The 16,921-nt window shown below is 44.4% G+C and overlaps 1 protein-coding gene across 1 annotated transcript in view; it reads left to right on the top strand.

Moving 5' to 3' along the window:
* The first annotated feature begins 337 nt into the window (after nt 1–337).
* Nucleotides 338–16,921, top strand: part of ALG13 (ALG13 UDP-N-acetylglucosaminyltransferase subunit) — a 32,165-nt gene continuing 15,581 nt past the window's right edge. Inside the window, exons 1-17 of the mRNA XM_049828138.1 lie at nt 338–541; nt 926–1,088; nt 1,327–1,465; nt 3,707–3,803; nt 5,173–5,579; nt 5,737–5,899; nt 6,247–6,330; nt 7,286–7,336; nt 8,067–8,113; nt 9,041–9,113; nt 10,937–11,018; nt 11,377–11,557; nt 12,454–12,529; nt 13,262–13,370; nt 14,587–14,651; nt 15,562–15,662; nt 16,440–16,567. Of these exons, the coding sequence (XP_049684095.1) occupies nt 461–541; nt 926–1,088; nt 1,327–1,465; nt 3,707–3,803; nt 5,173–5,579; nt 5,737–5,899; nt 6,247–6,330; nt 7,286–7,336; nt 8,067–8,113; nt 9,041–9,113; nt 10,937–11,018; nt 11,377–11,557; nt 12,454–12,529; nt 13,262–13,370; nt 14,587–14,651; nt 15,562–15,662; nt 16,440–16,567 (2,047 nt within the window). The 5' untranslated portion in view covers nt 338–460. The remainder of the gene's footprint in view (nt 542–925; nt 1,089–1,326; nt 1,466–3,706; nt 3,804–5,172; nt 5,580–5,736; nt 5,900–6,246; nt 6,331–7,285; nt 7,337–8,066; nt 8,114–9,040; nt 9,114–10,936; nt 11,019–11,376; nt 11,558–12,453; nt 12,530–13,261; nt 13,371–14,586; nt 14,652–15,561; nt 15,663–16,439; nt 16,568–16,921) is intronic.

The raw sequence follows: 16,921 nt of genomic DNA, 5'->3' as shown, positions 1-16,921 counted from the left end.
CAGTTACAGTGACCCCAAGCGCTAAAATAATACGTGGAGATCAAAACGTTTTGAATCCCTTTTCCGAATTTGCGCTACTTCCCCCCCCCCCCCCCCCCGAAAGTCTGAAAAATTGAGACACACTCGCGGCTGCCACTCTGAGGTTGCTGACCGCTGCCGGCCAGAAGGCTCGTCAGGGCGGGCACGGTCCGGCACCGCGGAGGGGGTCCTGGGGAGGGTCCGGTGGCACCGGGTCCGGGTCCCGTCCCGCCCCCCCTCCCCCCGCTCACCGGGGCGGAGGCAGCGGGCCCAAACGAGCACGCGTGGGCCGTGAGGAGAAGTGGGCGTGTCGCCCCCTCCCGCCAAGCCGTCCCCTCAGGCCGGCAGCCATGTTGGGGAGCGGTGCGGCGAGCGGCCGGTGCGCGGCGCCCTCTGGCGGCTCCCCGCCCGCAGATCAGTTAGGAGCGGGCGGTCGCCGGCCATGAAGTCCGTTTTCGTCACCGTGGGCACCACCAGCTTCGACGACCTGATCGCGACCGTCTGCTCCCCGCCGGCCCTGCAGGTGAGGCGGCGGACAGGCCCGGCTCCGCGGGGCAGCCGACCCGGGCCCGCCCGCAGCGCCTCAACCGGGCGCCTGCGCGCTGGGAGCTGTTCCGCCCCGCCCCGCCTTCCTCCGCCCGCCACTGACTGCCGGGGGTGTCGGGGTGAGGGGGAACCGGGAGCGCTCGGTGGCGGGGGGCGTGAGGCAGGGCCGTGGTGAGCGGCGTCAAGTGGCGGAGGACGGGGAGGCGCGGGCGGTCTGTGGCGCGAAGCGGGAGGCGGGGAGGGGGGGGTGGCAGCGGCCCCCGGGCCGGGGTAACCGGGAGCGGGGCCCGGTGTCCGACCCGGGTACACGCACCCCCTCCACCATCGATCCCATCCATTCCCTCCCCTCCTGCCGCCGCAGGTGCTGCAGAGCCGCGGCTACCAGAAGCTGGTGCTACAGGTCGGGCGGGGCGAGCTGAAGCCGGCGCTGCGCGGGAGCCCGGCCTTGGCGGTGGAAGCTTTCCGCTTCAAGGACTCGCTGGCCGAGGACCTGCGGAGGGCGGACCTGGTCATCAGCCACGCAGGTAGAGAGCCCTGTTTGTGTGCCCAGGCCGTTCTCCTCGGGGCAGGAGTGGGTGTCGGTTGGATGAAATCTGTTTCTCTGCGGCTCGGAGGTGGGCTGGCAGTGAATGTTCAGGTCCAGAGCTAGAGCTGGATGGTTAAATGTTCTCCCTCAGGAGTCTCCTGTGTTTCGAGAGCAAGTAGGATGATATTGCGTCTGTCAGGGCAAAAAACTCATCATGTTTTCTGCTTCTCCTGTAGGTGCAGGTAGCTGTCTGGAGACTCTAGAAGAAGGAAAGCCACTAATAGTAGTAACAAATGAAAAACTGATGAACAACCATCAGCTTGAGCTGGCAAAACAGCTCCACAGAGATGGGCACGTCCTCTACTGTAATTGCAGGTATGGAGCTGCTGTGGCTGTCCTGATGGAACAAGCAGTGTTCAGCACCATCACTCGGTGTGTTATTACAGTATTGAGAATGTAACAAGGAAATCGACATCCTCCTCTGTAACAACCATTTGCAATGTAGATTTCCCATAGTGGATAGATTAACATTAGGTGCTAATTTACCAAACTTATCAAACCATTTGGCCATGACTCCTTCTAATTATTTTTTTTTTGAGGGCACATGTATTCAGATTGAAAGAAGAGGAGTTTAAACCAAATAGAAGTGGTTGAATTTGGAACAGTCAGGTAGCGTCCTAGAGGCACTTCTTTTTTGAAGTCTAGAAATAATACAAGCCAGACCATCTCTATGAAACCATGAGCCATAAGGAATAAAATGCTCCCTGCAGACTTACGATTCCATTTCATCATTTTGCTATGTGGATTTTCCTAGTAAAGGGCACTGAAGCTGACTGTATAGATGCACTGACATAATAAAATCGTAAGTATCTGGAGTGTTTAGAACAAAACATGACAATGGCCTTACTGGCACAGATCAGGAGTCCACGTAGCTCAGCATCCTATTTGCAGTGGCCATATGCAGATCCTCAGCCAAAAGTAGAAGCAGGGCAAGAACATAAGGTACTTCCTTGTATTACTTTCTCTCTGATGCTCTTAAGTGCTTTGATTCAGGGGGATTCCTAAATCAGATGCTGTTTGGTTAGTAACTTTCAATACCTCTGTCTTCCAAGTACTTATTCAGGCTGCCCTTTTAAACAAGCTTCCTGAATCCACCACATCCTCTGACAGGGAGTTTCACAGATCTACTGCCTGTCACTTCAGGGGAAAAAAAACCAAACAACAAACCAAACCACCAAACAACCAGCCTCCCCCCCAACCATCAACAAAAACCCCAGTTCCTTTTGTGTTCATCCTGGCTCCTGTTAGTTTCATTCGCTCTCTTGTTTTGACTATATCTTACTGTTTTTATTTATGATTGATTTCACTCTATAAATAACAGATGACCTCTAAATTGAAGGCAGAGGAAATGCAACTCCCATTATTTAGTCTGCATCTTGTTCCTTTGCCCTGCAAATAGGCTTTCATATGTTTCAGAAGAGCCTTCTGAAAAGACTAGGCCTGTCATTGATTTATATTGGGCAAGTTTCTTAAACTTACTGTCTCAGTGCTTCTGACAGCTTTGGAGACAGGAAGGAATTTTTATTTCTTTGTGTTTGTCGTGGTTTAACCCCAGCCAGCAACTAAGCACCACGCAGCCGCTCGCTCGCTCCCCCCCCATCCAGTGGGATGGGGGAGAAAATCAGGAAGAAAGAAGTAAAACTCCTGGGTTGAGATAAGAACGGTTTAATAGAACAGAAAAGAAGAAACTAATAATGATTACACTAATAAAATGACAACAGTAGTAATAAAAGGATTGGAATGTACAAATGATGTGCAGGGCAATAGCTCACCACCCACACCGACTGACACCCAGCTAGTCCCCGAGTGGCGATTCCCCGCACCCACTCCCAGTTCCTATACTAGATGGGACGTCCCATGGTATGGAATACACCGTTGGCCAGTTTGGGTCAGGTGCCCTGGCTGTGTCCTGTGCCAACTTCTTGTGCCCTGGCTGGGCATGAGAAGCTGAAAAATCCTTGACTATAGTCTAAACACTACTGAGCAACAACTGAAAACATCAGTGTTATCAACATTCTTCGTGTACTGAACTCAAAACATAGCACTGTACCAGCCACTAGGAAGACAGTTAACTCTATCCCAGCTGAAACCAGGACAGTGTTGAACAGTGCCTAGTATTTGAGCCTTACTTGGCAGTCTGATAGTAGCAAGCAAACAGATTGATTTTTGACTGTTCTTTCTGGCTATGTGCTAAGTGGAGAACTATGCCGTGTGTTAAAATAGGATTAATTTCCTGGTACCGTTTATGGTGGAGATCCTCAGATCTTGTTCAGTCTCCCAACATTGCAACCACAGCAGATTAAAAAGTCAAGAGCTGAGGTTGTCTGTCAAAGCTGTGGTGTAGGTCCAAGTGTGTTCTCAGCAATGCTGCCTAGGAGCCAACGATGGTTGGGGCCTGCTGGTTTGTGGGGGTCTCTTCCTTTCAATACATGTCCTTATTTTTGTTTCCATGCTAAAGGATTATGTATGTATGAATAGAAAGAAAATTGTGTGAAGAAAATACTTCCCTTTGGGATGGATTTTTTTTTAATTTTTGGTCTTGGTCTCTTTTTACAGCACTCTTGTGGAGACACTGCAGTCAATGGACTTGTCAACTTTGAAACCTTATCCTCCTGGACAGCCAGAAAAGTTTGCTTTGTTCTTGGATCAAGTTGTTGGGTTTCAATAAACAATACGGAGGAATAAAAATGTCAGAATAAAACCTTTCTCCTCTCCTAGTGAGGCCTTCCATACTTAGAGAGTCCACCAACTGGGACAAACCCTCAAAGAAAACGTCTGTTAATATTAACTGACATTAAGTGGTTTCCTATTTAGTGCCAGTTTGAAGTCATCTGGCTTTATGCTTAAGAGAGCACAGTGCCAACAAGGGGCGGAGGGAGTATGAGTTGTCTAGTTTCTTGGACAGACAGATATTTACATCACAAAAAAAGCTGGTAATTCCAATGAGAAGGACAAGCTAAATTACTTCTTAACAGGCATGGCATATCCATAGCGGTCTCTTGACCATATCTGCCTAGTACTGGTGGAAGTAAGCTGTCCTCGTTGATGTTCTGCAGATAAGCAGATGCCTTCAGCTCTCATTTTATGTGTTTACAGAAGCACTGAAAAGAGAATTTTAAAACTGAGAGATTTATACCTCTTTAAAGGGAAAGGGGCATGTGGTGAATCTGGGTGGGAAAAGTCAAGAGCTGCAAACCTGCTGCCAAACTGTCCACCAACTGACTTGCCTGGTTTTGGGTGATTTGCTCCCAGAGTAAAACACGGCCTATAAGAGAGGAATGGAGCTGACAGTACAGTCAATCCATTTACGTGGCATTATTCCATCATTACTTAGTTTGGACTTCAGTAAAGCGCAATGTTTCCTATTCGATGCTGTTTGGAGCTCCCCATTTCAAGCTTCCCCATGTAATTTAATTGAAATTGTCAACTGTTGATGTTACCATCAATTTAAGTAAATATTTTGAAAAACAGAGGGGGTTTAAACATAAAAGTGTACATGCGGGCTGTTTGGTCTATAATACTCTATATAATTGTACATGCATAGTTGGTGCTAATTGCCCTTCCTGCAAAGGCATTATTTGTTTGGGGTTTTTTGTTGCTGTTGCTTAAAACAAGACAGAGAAACTTCTGAATCGGTGCATCTGATATCCGAGTGCAATTCTTACTAGCAAGCTGAATTTACATAGAGGCGTTTTCCTCATCAAATCAAGCACAGGGGCTATCCGCAGAGTAAGTCATGCCGCAGAGTTGTGCGAGAGTGATTTTCGCCGATGCCCAAAGTTTTCCCCAAGTACTTTATTGGCAGCAACTAAGATTCTTGCTTCCTTAACGATATTTATAAGGCTGTTATTTCAAGTTTACCTCTAGCAGCTCCTCTCCAGTCCGACAGCAGGCCGGAACGTCACAGGAAATTTTGAATAGCCATTTGACCGTTTTTCCCGCTAGTTCTTTGCAGTCGCAGGCACATCAAGCAATGAAGCCCGAAGGAGTTAGCTTAGCGCGGACTCCTTTCTCTTCCCGAGGCAGGTCCGGGAGGAGACGCCGTCTGCGGGGGGGGATGGGGCTTACCGCGGTTCGGCGTGCCCGCCCACGCCGAGAGCTACCGGGGGCTGGAGGAAAACGACACCCCCCCCCCCCCCGCCAGGCGCTCGGACAGCCCCCGCAGTCGTTCAGCGGGAGAGCGGGACAGGTACTCGGGGCTCTTCACGGGCATCTTAAAATGGCTGCTGCGGGAGACAGGTCCTGCGGGCGGTCCGCGGGCTGGCCGGGAGGGCACCGCTCGCAGCTGCCTCTCGGGACGGCTGGTAGGAGAAGGGAACCGGCCCCAGCTGTGGCGGGACGGGGGCGAGCCGGAGGAGTCGGGCTCGGGGGTGCGCTCCGTTGGGCGGCAGCGCCCGGTACCGGCGGGAAGGGGGATGCCGGGGGTCGGGTTATGGCGCCCGGCGCAGGTGGGCGCGTTGGGTGCGGCCCCTCATTAGCGGCAGCCGCGTGCCCCGCCGCCACGCGCCGTGCAGCGCCCCGCGCGGACACCCCCCCACCCCACCCCCCCTCCTCCTCCTCTCCCGCTTCTGCCTTTGCCGCTTCAGCCACCGCCGCCGGCCGTGGAAGATGCAGAAGGGCTGGAAGAAGTACTTCGGGCAGAAGTCCTTCAGCGAGGTGGCCATGGACGAGTACCTGGGCAGCCTGGGGCTGTACCGCAAGATGACGGCCAAGGACGCTTCCTGCCTCTTCCGAGCCGTCTCGGAGCAGGTGGGCGGCGGGACGGCACCGCTCACGGCCTCGGGGGGCAGCCCCGGCGCCTCAGGCCCTCGGCGGGGCTGGCAGGGCCGGGGGTGGGTAGGGGGGTGCTCCCGGAGGACCCCTCCCGCGAGGGGATGCGTGTGGGGACGGGGGCGGGCGGGCTCCTGCGTCGCTTGGGCTTCCCTCAGCGGCTTTCCCCAAGCGCCCGTGGCCCCCCTGCAGCCTGTCCTCTCGCTGTGTTGCGAAGTGTTTTGTGGTGGTGCTGGTCCTCGTAAACTACGAGGAAAATAAGGCTAACGCGAAGCGTTAATTAAACCGCGGTCGTCTTCATTCTTTCATAACCTTCGTTTTTTCAGCTGTTTTCATCTCAGATTCATCACATGGAAGTCAGGAAAGCTTGTGTCGCGTTCATAAGCCAACACCAGCATAAGTTTGAATCTGTAAGTAACGCGTGCGTTAGGCGGTTTTGCATGTGTAGTTGGGACGTATGGTGGGCGGGGGTGAGCGGTTTAGCCATAAACATACCCACGTAAATATATGCACTGAAAACACGTCATGCTTTGCCAGGCCTAATGCATGTAAGAGAAGAGAAACGGCAGGGTGGTTGCTCGCTTAATTCATTCGAGTTGTAATCGCTCAAGTTTTATTTGACTTTGTATTTCTGAAGTTCCTGAAGTCAAGCAAGTTACTAATACCCAAGTAACCAGTAAGGTGATGGTTATTTGTGTAGTATATTCTCTGTGGAGCAGCCATTGCAGAATTTAGTAGGTAGGAGATATGTAGGATTTTGGAGTGAGAAACAAACATAAAAAAATGGTGGAAAACTCCAGAGTATGTTTAATCATTGCATAAAGTCATGGGGTTTGGCTTTTTTTGTTTGGTTGGTTGGTTTTGCGTGTGGCAGTTAGCGTGGCCATAGGCATGTGGTGGTTTGTGTGGGTGCATGCACAGCACTGTTTTTTGTGGTGTTGGGGGCTTTTTTTGTTTTGTTTTTTCTTGGTGTGTGTTTTTTTCCCCCTGCACCCTCTTCCCCCCCCATCACAGTTAAGTGCTTTATCTAACCTAGGAGGGAGATGAGTCGCTGAGTATTTTTCAGACTCATGCTCTTAATTTTTTTAGGATCCTTTGGTACTTCCACATTGGTACCCCAAATCATTCCCATGCTCTAAGGCAGGGAACAGCTATAGTCGTGCCCCCTGTTAGACCACAGCCCTTCAGGACCCAAAAATGATAGCAGTTGGCAAAATAGTCCCAAATTTGGTGTCTATGCCCCCAGCCCCTGCCCTGCCTCCTCCCGTTCAACAGCTAGTAACGTATGGGTAAAGTTTATGTTTAACTTTGCTTTCCAGCTGGCTAACTTTTTATATGTGGTTTTTTTCTTTGTTTTGTTTAAAGTATGTGGAAGGATCATTTGAGAAATACCTTGAACGACTAGGAGATCCAAAGGTAAGATGGATCTAATACTTGTCAAGAGATTAAAATTTGAGGAGTCTAGAACAGGAAATTAATTAGGTGATGGTTTAAAATACAGTGGATTGGGCTTGGTTTTTTTCCTGAGAGAGACCCCAATCCTGGGGTCTCACTTGCATAGGTAATACTATGGGTTTGTACTGAATATTCACAGGTATAAACAGTATCAATTTTAGTGGGAATTTGTGTTGCTGCAAAGGAGCAATTTATGCAGACTGGACAGTAAAGCTGAGGCCTTTCCTGGGCCTTAATTGCAATTATTCTCTAAGAAGGAAAAAGCAAAATATGTGGAGTGTACCTCACATCAAATGTTTATCAGGCTCTGCAATCCCTTGCTTCTTCCCTTACCCTCAGATTCGAATACTAGACTTCAAACTTTTATTTCTTTAGACTTTAACCAATAAGTATGGTGAATGCAACAGTCTCTGAAACAAATCTAGTGGTTTTAATTTTAAAAAAATGTATCTTGAGTGATGTGTTCAAGAGTCGCTGCCAGAACTAGCTCCATTTTACTCAGCTTGGTTGCAGACTTCCCCGTCCCCCCTGCCCCCAGAAATCCTAGTATCTCAACTCTCAATGTATTGATCGATTGTTTTAACAAACTGATCAGTTTCGTTAGATATTTTAATACTACAGAGAGCTAGAATAGACTTCTCAGTGTTGAAAATGGCTCTGCTATCTGATGTAATCTCATAATCTTGCATAGGAAAGTGCTGGCCAGCTGGAAATGAGTGCTTTATCAGTGATATACAAGTAAGCATCTCTTTCTTAAGTTTCACTTTGGTTTTGACTTGGTGGTGTTTGGGTTCTGGCCCTAGAACCTCTTATTTGTTTGTTGTTGAGATACTAATGTGTGAAACATGGTGAGAAATGCTACCCCAACAAAGGTAGTTAAACTAACATGTACACGGGTGCCATCACAACCCCTGTTCTCACAGTGTTAGGATTAAGGGGAGGGTCAGTTTCCAGTGATGTTTGTTATCTTTTTGCTAATGTTAAACTCTGAAGTCAAGTGTTTCCTTCTAGTGGGTGAAGGTTGGAAAACAGGGGGGAAAAACAAGGGTCTGTGTGGTGGAAACACTGTCTGGTAGTTACAAGCGTGACTAAAACTCATGTAGGTGTTCTTGAAAGCTCCAGTAGTAAGGAGTACTTGCTCTCCTTGGTGCGTAAACCCTGATATTTATTTCAAAGGTAACATAAGCCTGCGCAGGTGCTGCTGTCTTGCTAAAAATGATGCTGTCCTATAACAAGGAGTCTGGCTTGCTGGTGGTAGAAGGAAGAACCCTCCCTTTGCAGGCTCGTTCTGTTCCAGTACTAAAGGAACAAACTGAAGATTTACAAGAGTTACTAGTTCTCTATACTGAGACTCTAATCCTTTTACAGGGTGACTAAATTACTTGGACTTAATTGTCTCAGTGTCTGAAAGCATAAGTACTTGACCTAATCTGTGACTAAATATAATGGTCTTTCCCAGGTAATTTTTTCCCCCCCTAAGATGGGTGGTGTTTGCTCATCTAGCTGTTGCTGTATGGTAGCATTCATTTATCAGGAAAAGTATTCTGCTTGATTTTTCTATAAACCAGCAGCGGATTCTCTAAACAGCTCCCTGCAAACTTCTTCATAACATTGCTCTACTAAAAGTATGCTCTTTCAAGTCTTGTTTTTCCTCTGCTTACCTAGGCGAGACTTCATTCTGTACCGGTACCCTGGAAAACCACCCACTTATGCTACAGACAATGGATTTGAAGACAAGGTGAGGAGAAGTGAGGCAATTTCCTACCTCTACCCCTGAATCCTAGTTACCTCCAGTCCTGCTTAGTTGTAAAAACTTGCCACTGGAATTGAGCTCTTCTAACTCCAGTGCTCTTGTGTACCTGAACAAAACCCTAAAGCTGACTTCAGCTCATGGAAAAAGCACAGTATTTGCACAATGGTTAACTCAGTTACAGTAGCTTTGCTTCCCATAGGAGGGATGGATTGTGTGCTGTTCCCCTGCCAATCTTTTTTGTTACTCCAGCTTGTTATTGGAAAGAAGTTTAGTTTTGGCAGGAAGAGGTAACATCACAATTCCAAAATGTTCTTTCATGTTTCTGAAATATCTTTGGCTAACAGCACTTCCCAGTGGGAATTTGACTGATCTGACAGGGTAGAATGAAATATCTGGGTTGAGTTGAAGAGCAGAACAAGATGTGTTTATCATACTGGTGGAGAGAAGGTGTTGCCCCCCAGCCCCCAGGGCTTCTCTTCCTGAAGTTGGACGAGATGTGCAGTTTTTCTTCCTGAAAAGGGGATGTTAATGTGGTCGGATTAATCTAATAAACTGATTCATTTCTATGACATACAAATAGAGCCCAGTTATGGGAACTAATCAAACAGCTTATCTACACAAGAATTACTGCTGGGGGCAAAAAGAAGCAACATAAAGGAGAAATACTCTGTATTACATCTCATCTGACCCCTCTTGGTTTTTGTGCATTCATGTAGATGTGCCGGCACAATTACGTGGCTAGCTCAGGCATGATGCCAGTGAAGTTGCTGCAGTATGGATTTCAGTATGGGCTATTGTATTTGCCAAAGTGGCTAGTTAGCGCTGAAATCTGTGCTGCTGCAGCTGTTCTTTTCTGTTGATTAGTATTACTGTCTTTGTTTACATGCTCTTCTTTCTTTTTTATGTAGTTAGTTTCCTGTGTAGCTTAATCTAATTCCAAAATGAGCTAACTTTAAAAATCAAGTAGTATGGTCTAAATGTGTGTTTGTCCTCAAAGGCTTTACCACCAGAGGTCTCATTAAGTGTCAGCAGCTGTCTGTCATTAGACTGCATGTACAGGCAGCAGTTCTTTCTGGTGTTGCTCATTCTCACCATGAGATAAGAGCTTGTGTTGGCAGAAGACATAGTGCACACTGAATTAAGAGCCCTGGCATCCCAGCTCCCGCTGGGTCACCGGGAAGCATCCTTGCTGGCAATGTGCTGACAGCTGCCTAAGGGCTTCTGCCAGCTGCAGTTGGCTGTGGTCACGTGCCAAGATGGGGTTTAATGCTATATGTTTATTACTTGGCGTATCGATACATATGTTGCAGAAAGCATGCATCTTTTCAAAAGGCAGCATAATATTGCTTATTAAAAGCAAGGCTTTGTTGAGCGTAAAAGAAGTAGATGCTATTCTAGTCCCTCAGGTAGGGAAGGGTGAAATGTGCCTTTGATACTTGGACAGTGTATCTCAGGGGTTCTGCATTTAATGGCCTGTATTTATTTTGCCTCCTGAGCAATTGGTGGTTTTGGAGGCAAGCTGGAAACAAACTCTTTTATTTCATGTTTAATACAGCATGATGTAAAAATTGATACTTTTCTTTGTATAATAGACAAACTTATTTAGAGACTTTAACTAGGATTCAGTTTTAAGCTGATTCTACAGCTTTTTCATACTTACATCGAGAATATTTACTGTTTTCTTGATAAGTTGGTGTTGACTGTAAAATGAAAGAATAATGTAGTCTTGACCTAGGATATCAAATAGAAAGAATGAGGCTTTGCATTATTCCAGCCTTAAAGCTTTTTTTTTTTCTCCCCCCCCCCAGATTTTACTGTGTTGTTCCGGCAATGACCATTATGACTCTGTGTATACAAAACAATTCCAGGAAAATGCTGCTATTTGCCAGGGTAAACTTGAAATAATTTTTCTATGGAAGAGAATTACATGTTTTCATATGTTTATAGGCGGTGTTTGTTTTGGTTTCAGAGGCGGGGAGGAGAAAGATGGAAGCTCATTTATTGTATATTAATATATACATATGCTCATTATTCCATCTGTTAAGTGGAATATGGGACCAAATGACTTCCAGAGGTCCCTTCTTCCCACCTGAATTATTTTATGCTCCTCTTCTTAATTGAATTTAATATAACTAGTGCCTTGTAACAGTAGATAATACTGAAGATCTGCTTACCTTGAAAATTGCAGCAGTTCTTATGGGTCTGGTATTATCTTAATTTGGTTCAAGCTTTGTGTTGATTTGTTCAGCTGTATTGTACGAGATCCTGTACAAAGATGTGTTTGGCATGGATGAGGAAGAATTACGGTCTGCAGTTGAGGTGTTTCGAAGTGGATCCAAGAAGAACAGAAACAGTGGCTCTGTAGGAAGTGAGGATGCAAACTTTGATTGTCTTCATGAAAAAGTATCCAGAAATCCATCAGAAAAGAGGTAGTTTTTTGGGAAGGGAATGTGGTAAAAGGGAAGCAAAAAGATTTAAAACCTTGTGAAGGGCAACTTTTCCAAGTTTCTTTGAATGTTCATGGGGTATTAACTCTTTTTTCTATCTCATGACACAAACACAAAGCTGAAGTATATTGTCGAAGAGAGTGTGCTTTCCTTGAAGCTGGGAAGTGTCATATAGTTCAACATCCTCTGCTGCTGGCTATGTTATAGTTGCGTGTTACTCTGTAAAATGACAGCTTATTTGTAAATAAAAATGTTCCTTACATCATCAGAATATTTTTTTTTAGTGAGAAACTGTTATTGCTTTTCTAAGCCTCTATCTCTGCAGAGGCAATAGTGTACTGAGAAAATGAGCTCTGCTTTATTTTGTTTGTCCTTTTTTAATGAAATCATATCCCAGATAGATAATTAAATAGTGGCATTATTCAAGTCTGTTGGATCACTGGGGATGAGGGGAACAGACGGAATGTACCTATAGAAAGTCTCATATCCTGTGTTGTTCAGATCACTAGAAAGGCTTGAGGGATGCCTCTGACTGTTACTGAATGCTTGCAGATGACATTGGTTTGATAGGACTTAGAACAGGGTGTCTTGTACTTGACAGTGCAAGAGTTTAATCAGCTAGTGGGATCATCTTAATTTCCTAACGCAAGCAGTAGCCCTTGTTAGGGGTGGGTGTTGGAACAAGTAAAGGTCATGTTCTTGAAACTAGGAAAAGGGTTGTCATGTACTGCATCACAGCCATGGCTAGTGTTTAAGGCAAAACCTACCACTTGATGGCACCGTGGTGCTTTTTCAGCTTGTATGAGCAATTGGTTGATTTTAATCCTGGCTAGAAATTACATATTGCATCTTCTGTAATCTTATTTTCAATTACTTAGAGTGGACGACTGGGAAGGCAATGATACTGATAATCCACAGGAAGATAAGTTCAAACAAGGCATTGAAGAAGAAAAGGTTTGTCAGTTAGGGAAGAATTCCTTATGGTGGTGGTTTGGGGTTTTTTTTGTTTTATTTTGTTGTTGTTGTTGTATGATGTTACCCTTGTTGGGGCTAAACCCTCTTTTCCACTTTTTAAAAATGACATTTTGGAAAGTGGGTGGCTTGTTTCTTCCATCTGCTTGTCTTTTGGTTTTGCCCTTGAGTTTCTATTAATTGCATAAACCTTTTTTCCTTTCGGAGATTTTCTTGTTCATCTCTAGCTAATATTCCTTCCCCCCCAAAGATGGAGCAGAGCAGATGTTTCCTGGTCTGCTGTTTGTTTTTCCCAGAAATGGTTTAAATCAGTTCACTTTTGTTTTGAACACAGCATAAATCACTTTGGAACAGTTTTAGAAACTCTATAGAAACCTGTTTTCAGATATAATAACTTAAATTCCCACCAACTTTTGAAGCCATGGCTGCATTGGTCTAGTTAGCTTCCTTTGATTCTTTTTGAGTAAAGAACATGCCAAATGTTACTCTTGAGCCTGTTTCTAACCTTTCCAAAGTCTGTTTACTCAGCTTCTGAATGCCTAAATGTGTCTTCATATTCTTGAGCTTTAGTTTTTAGGCAAATATAGTGGAAGTGAAAATTTTGGAAAACAGTGTGTGTACATCTTAAAATCACTCACAGGTGCTGGCAGGATAGAGACTATGCTGAACACATGAAATGCACTTGTTAATGTTCTATTTGAACTCTGGTTTTAGCTGCCAGAAAATCCATCAAAGATGCCTGTTCCTTATAAAGTGCTAAAGGCGCTGGACCCTGAGATCTATCGGAATGTGGAGTTTGACGTTTGGCTGGACAGCAGAAAAGGTATCTTCAAAAAGGGAAGAAAACCACAACTTCTTCTGTACAGGCTCAGTGTTACATTTACAAATCTGAGGCCTATGTCACTTGTTTCTTCACAGCTGAAATGTGAAGGATACTGGTTAACCCAGCAGATGCTTGTAGGTATTACACATTCTTGCTAGCAGCTGGTTTCTTGGCTTCATTTCGGTACAAAACAAACTGCTTCTGACACTGTATAATGGTGATAAGATTGCTAAAAATCTGACCTCTGCTACTTACTGATTATAGTATAGGAAATAGGAGGAGTCGGAGCAAAGTACAGAACTGTGCTACCATTCTGTTGTGTTGGAAATCATATTGAAATTCAAGAGTTTTTTGTTGCAGCATGTGTGCAAGGACTTTTGCTTTTTAAAGCACGATTTTGGCTTCAGAATTGTATAATAATGAAGATCTCAAATTTAGCATTGAGATCTGTCAAATGAGATGAGTTTTCTCTTGCTTCCCAGCGCTCTTCTGGGCTTGAACATTCTGGAGAGATTTCATAGTCTTCATGGCTTGGGATAGGTTGCTGCTTTTTGGCATACACTATGGCTGATCTGTAAAGCAAGAAGTTACCAAGAAAGACGAGTTTTGAAGGGGTGTTTGATATCTGACCTGAAGTGCTTTGCATACTGAAGGACTCCAGCATTTTACAACTGCATAAGTAGTAATGAGGGTCATTAAAATTCTTGGAACAGAGTATAGTAACTAATTATCTATGTAGAGTACTGATGTGCAGAGAATCCAGGCAAGGAATGGAGAAAAACATACTGAAATCTTGCAGCAAGGGGACTTTAGGCGATGCTAGTTTTTCTTGGATGACATCTCATTTTTACCAAGTTCTACCAGTACTCTGGCAAGACAAGACATGTCCAACACTTTCAATACCAGAATTGGTATTAAATGCAAGATTAACTCAGTACCATCACAAAACACATTGTACTATTGAAGAAGTAGTGCTATTTACTGCACTATCAGCTTATTATTGATCTCCTGTGGCTTAGGCTAGTTATGGTCTGTTATAAGAACATCTACAGTTACTTCACCATTACTGTGGGGAAAGTTCAGATATGCATAGGAAATATCTAACTCATTTGGCCTGCAATACGTAGTTGGATGCTGTCATGAAGTACTTATAGGATACACGAAGGAAGAACAGTGGTTTAAAGGCTTTTTCCTTTTTATTTATTTATTTTTTTAGAGCTTCAAAAAACTGACTACATGGTGTTTGCTGGGAGACAGTACTATTTAGGAGACAAGTGTCAGGTTAGTACTCAAAGGAGATTCAGTTATGATAAACTATTACAGCTGCATTAAATGGAGTATGGTAAGCCATAAAGTCATGTGACTTCATAGAATTTTCCAAGGCTTTTCTTGTTCTTTTCATTGTAGCTATTAATCTGACTTTCTTTTTAATTTCATTTCTTTCTAAAATCTTCCTTTAAACATTGGGTAGTATGAAGGAAAAACTGCTTGGAAATTCATTGCAAACCGGTGATCTATGTTCTGTGAGTGTGGAAATTCTAGACTGAGAGCTCAAAATGCACAGAGTGTGCATTTGAGGTAGTTGTCTATTAGATTTTCACTGGCGGTCAGCAACAAGTCTGGACAATCTTCTGCTTCTCCACAGTAATGTAGCAAATATTTTCATAAAACAGAAAAGGAAGAGCTAAAAAGGGAGGAGAAGCATGATCTGGCCAGGAGATGCTGAAAGGAAGGTCAGCTTTCTTTGTATTCCAATGTCGTAGGTAGTGACGGCTTATTTTTTATCACTGTTTGAGGTAGTGCTGATGATTCTCTCAGTGACTTGTTTCTAGCTGAGCAGAGCTTTCCATTCCAATTTCCTGTTTTATCCTCCATCCTCCTTGAGTTCTTAAATAGTGGTCTTCCTTGGTACTGATCTGCTTGGAACAGTGTATAAAAATAAGTTAGAAAGCAGGTACCTTCTTACCTGTCAGTCACTTGCAAGACATTATTATTATTATTATTAATTATTTTCCTTCCTCCCCAAAATTAGTACAGTGCTCTTTATTTTTAAGAAGTATTTGAGACTCTCGGTTAACTCAGTAACAGGATCAGCTAGGAGCGGCCTTTGCTAGTAGTGCTTTGTAAACAGTATTCTGAATCCCCTGATATAGTTTGGGTTTTTTAGATTTTTCCCTTGTTCTCTTTCCAGGTACGTCTGGAGCCTGGAGGTAAGTATTACAACGCTCATATCCAGGAAGTTGGACAGGATGGCAACACGTTGACCGTATTTGTTGAGGAGCTGGCAGAAAAGTAAGCAGTCTGGTGACAACTTGATGTTTGAACTCTTTCTGGTTGAGTCTGTATATTCACAGAGGCTTAAAATAGGATTGTTAAGATACTTTGAAAAGAAAAGAGAACCTAGGCTTTTAAATATAAAGTGAGGCTTTGCTTCCTTGATGGCTGTCACTCTTCAGATACAATGTTGCAGGAAGTTTTTTCTCTTTGATTTCTAATGACCAAAATCATTATTGTAATGCTTTCTCTGAAATCTTTCTGCTCTTTCTTTTCTGGAACGTGAAAGTGATCTTTGCAGTTTGCGCTTAATTCATGGATAGCAAATTACGCTCTGCTGTTGGTTTCTCTGGAGTTTTTATGTTGTACCCAAACAACAAAATAATTGGCACTTCTGGTGAGTCTAATGACTTTCTCCACCTTGCTGTTCAAAGCATACACCCTTCTCTAAACCTAGAATTCAGCTTGATGACATATTGTAAAAATGCTGTGTTGTCAAATGCTTTCAGGTATACCTCTGAAGGCATACAAATGCAGGGAAGAAAGACTTGACCCAGGAAGTCAATAGTGTTGAGACTAAATCCTAGCTTGCTTTTTTAATAAACAAGTAACAGTAATGTGTGCTTGGTGTCAGAGAAACAGATTTTTTTTAATTTCCACAAGGTCCTTACACTCTTTAGGTTTGGCTGTTTTTTCTACTTTTCGTCTGTCTTGGTGTTGCTTCAGCTTATGTTGTTGTGCAGTTATGCACAGTGTATCTTTGTGGCACTGCTAACATCAGTGTTCCCTGTGTAGGCATACAGTTCCTTTGGCAAACTTAAAACCAGTGACACAAGTGGCACCTGTCCTTGCTTGGAATATGGTTCCCAGCCGAAAAGGAGGAACCTATCAGAAAATAACAGGGGGATACTTCTCAGGAATAGGTTTGTACAAGGTTTCCACAAGCATTCCTTCCCGTGAGGCCAGGGGACAGTGGGGGAGACACTCATGACAGTTTTAAAAGTAGCAGTATTTGCATATTGGAAGTGACTTAATTCAGCCTGTGATAAAAAAACCTGGTCACTGCAGGGGTTTAATGTAAAGTGATCCTTCAGACAGAGGGATGAATTTGCCTTTGCAAAAGAGCAAATCCATTGAAAATAGATAGCAAAGTTAGTATTGCTCAAAATTACCAAGAAGACATTGGGCATTTGAGAAGCATGTATAAAGACTGGGTCTGTGAACCAAAAAGCTTGTCTGATTTGGCCTTAGCAGAGATGCATGGATGAACTAGGACT

Source organism: Accipiter gentilis, chromosome 24, assembly GCF_929443795.1.
Source record: "Accipiter gentilis chromosome 24, bAccGen1.1, whole genome shotgun sequence".
In the NCBI taxonomy this organism is placed as follows: domain Eukaryota; kingdom Metazoa; phylum Chordata; class Aves; order Accipitriformes; family Accipitridae; genus Astur; species Astur gentilis.
Note: the sequence above shows the minus strand (reverse complement) of the source record. Positions and strands in the feature narration are given on the sequence as shown.